Source organism: Monosiga brevicollis, genomic scaffold, assembly GCF_000002865.3.
Source record: "Monosiga brevicollis MX1 MONBRscaffold_569 genomic scaffold, whole genome shotgun sequence".
In the NCBI taxonomy this organism is placed as follows: Eukaryota; class Choanoflagellata; order Craspedida; family Salpingoecidae; genus Monosiga; species Monosiga brevicollis.
The window spans coordinates 1-1,057 of record NW_001865249.1 but is presented as its reverse complement, the minus strand read 5'-3'; the positions used below and the strand labels follow the sequence as shown (position 1 = coordinate 1,057).

Below are 1,057 nucleotides of genomic sequence, written 5' to 3'. Positions count from 1 at the left end.
GCCGCATGAAACAACGCCTCGGTCGCTCGCTTCAGATTGGCACCACATCGGGAGCGGTGTTGACTGATACCAGTAGCTTCGAAGAAGAGGTGACACTTGTTGCACTGGGCGACCAATTTGGCCTCCATCACCTGCTTGACCAGATCAGTGGCTTGCTCGTCGTAGGGGTGCTCGCGTAGTACATGATTGACCCAGGCTTTGCGGTCAAGGCGGGGCCCCTTGCATTTGCAAAGCCCAAATGGGCAGGCGAGGAGTTGCCTGTGGCCAGATGTCTTCAGCAGGACCTTGCGCTGGGCATCCAGCACGTTGGCAGCGATGGGCGGAGCAGGATCGCTGAGAAGAACATCTTGCTCACTCTCACTGTGTTCGCCCGCTGCATCGTGTGTTTCACTCTCACTGACTTCGCCAAGTGGGGCTGAGTTTGCATGCTCACTGTGTTCGACAGGATGTGAAATGGCAGCGGGCAAAATGGCAGTGGCAGGGGGTGAAGCCGAGGGCGGAGAGGGATCGGAATGGGTTTGCTGTGTATCCGATGGATCTGGCAGCACCATTTGAGCGGGTGTAGGTGATTGCACCAATGGCTCAGGCGTGGCACTGCCGTTTGTGTCACCGTCACCATCATGCGCGGGAGGGGCGATAGGGGTGGGCGCGCGGAGTGCGGTGGAGCGAGGAGGGGAGTCGCTTTGGGTCCCGCGGAGGACGTGGCGGCCGATGTCGAGATTGTCAAGGCTCGTGCAGAGTCTGCTGGCCTTCATCTGCAGCCCAGTAAGAGCCGCTTCTACATGCCTTGCCGCCATTCGGCTTCCATCACTGCTATGAAGTCTGTATTGCCAGATGCCGTGCGCGAGACGGCCAACACGGGCATGACGGTCTTGGGAACGCCGATTGGCCGTCGCGAGTGGATGAAGAAGCAGCTGAACGACAAGGCAAAGCACATTGCTGGCAAGCTCAATGACATGCTGACGACCGGTGTCTCGCTTCAGGCCCTCCTCACGGCCATGCAGTACGTGCCTAGCCTCATCAACCACCTCTACACGCTGCCCCCAAGTCTCACGTC

At 59.2% G+C, this 1,057-nt stretch overlaps 1 protein-coding gene across 1 annotated transcript; it reads left to right on the top strand.

Annotated features, from left to right (window-relative positions):
- Positions 1–620: 620 nt before the first annotated feature.
- Positions 621–1,054, top strand: MONBRDRAFT_13249 (uncharacterized protein; the record flags this gene model as incomplete). The annotated part of the gene is made up of 1 exon (XM_001751145.1): positions 621–1,054. A coding segment is annotated over one exon (434 nt), but the record flags the coding sequence as incomplete, so codon positions are not given.
- Positions 1,055–1,057: the final 3 nt, after the last annotated feature.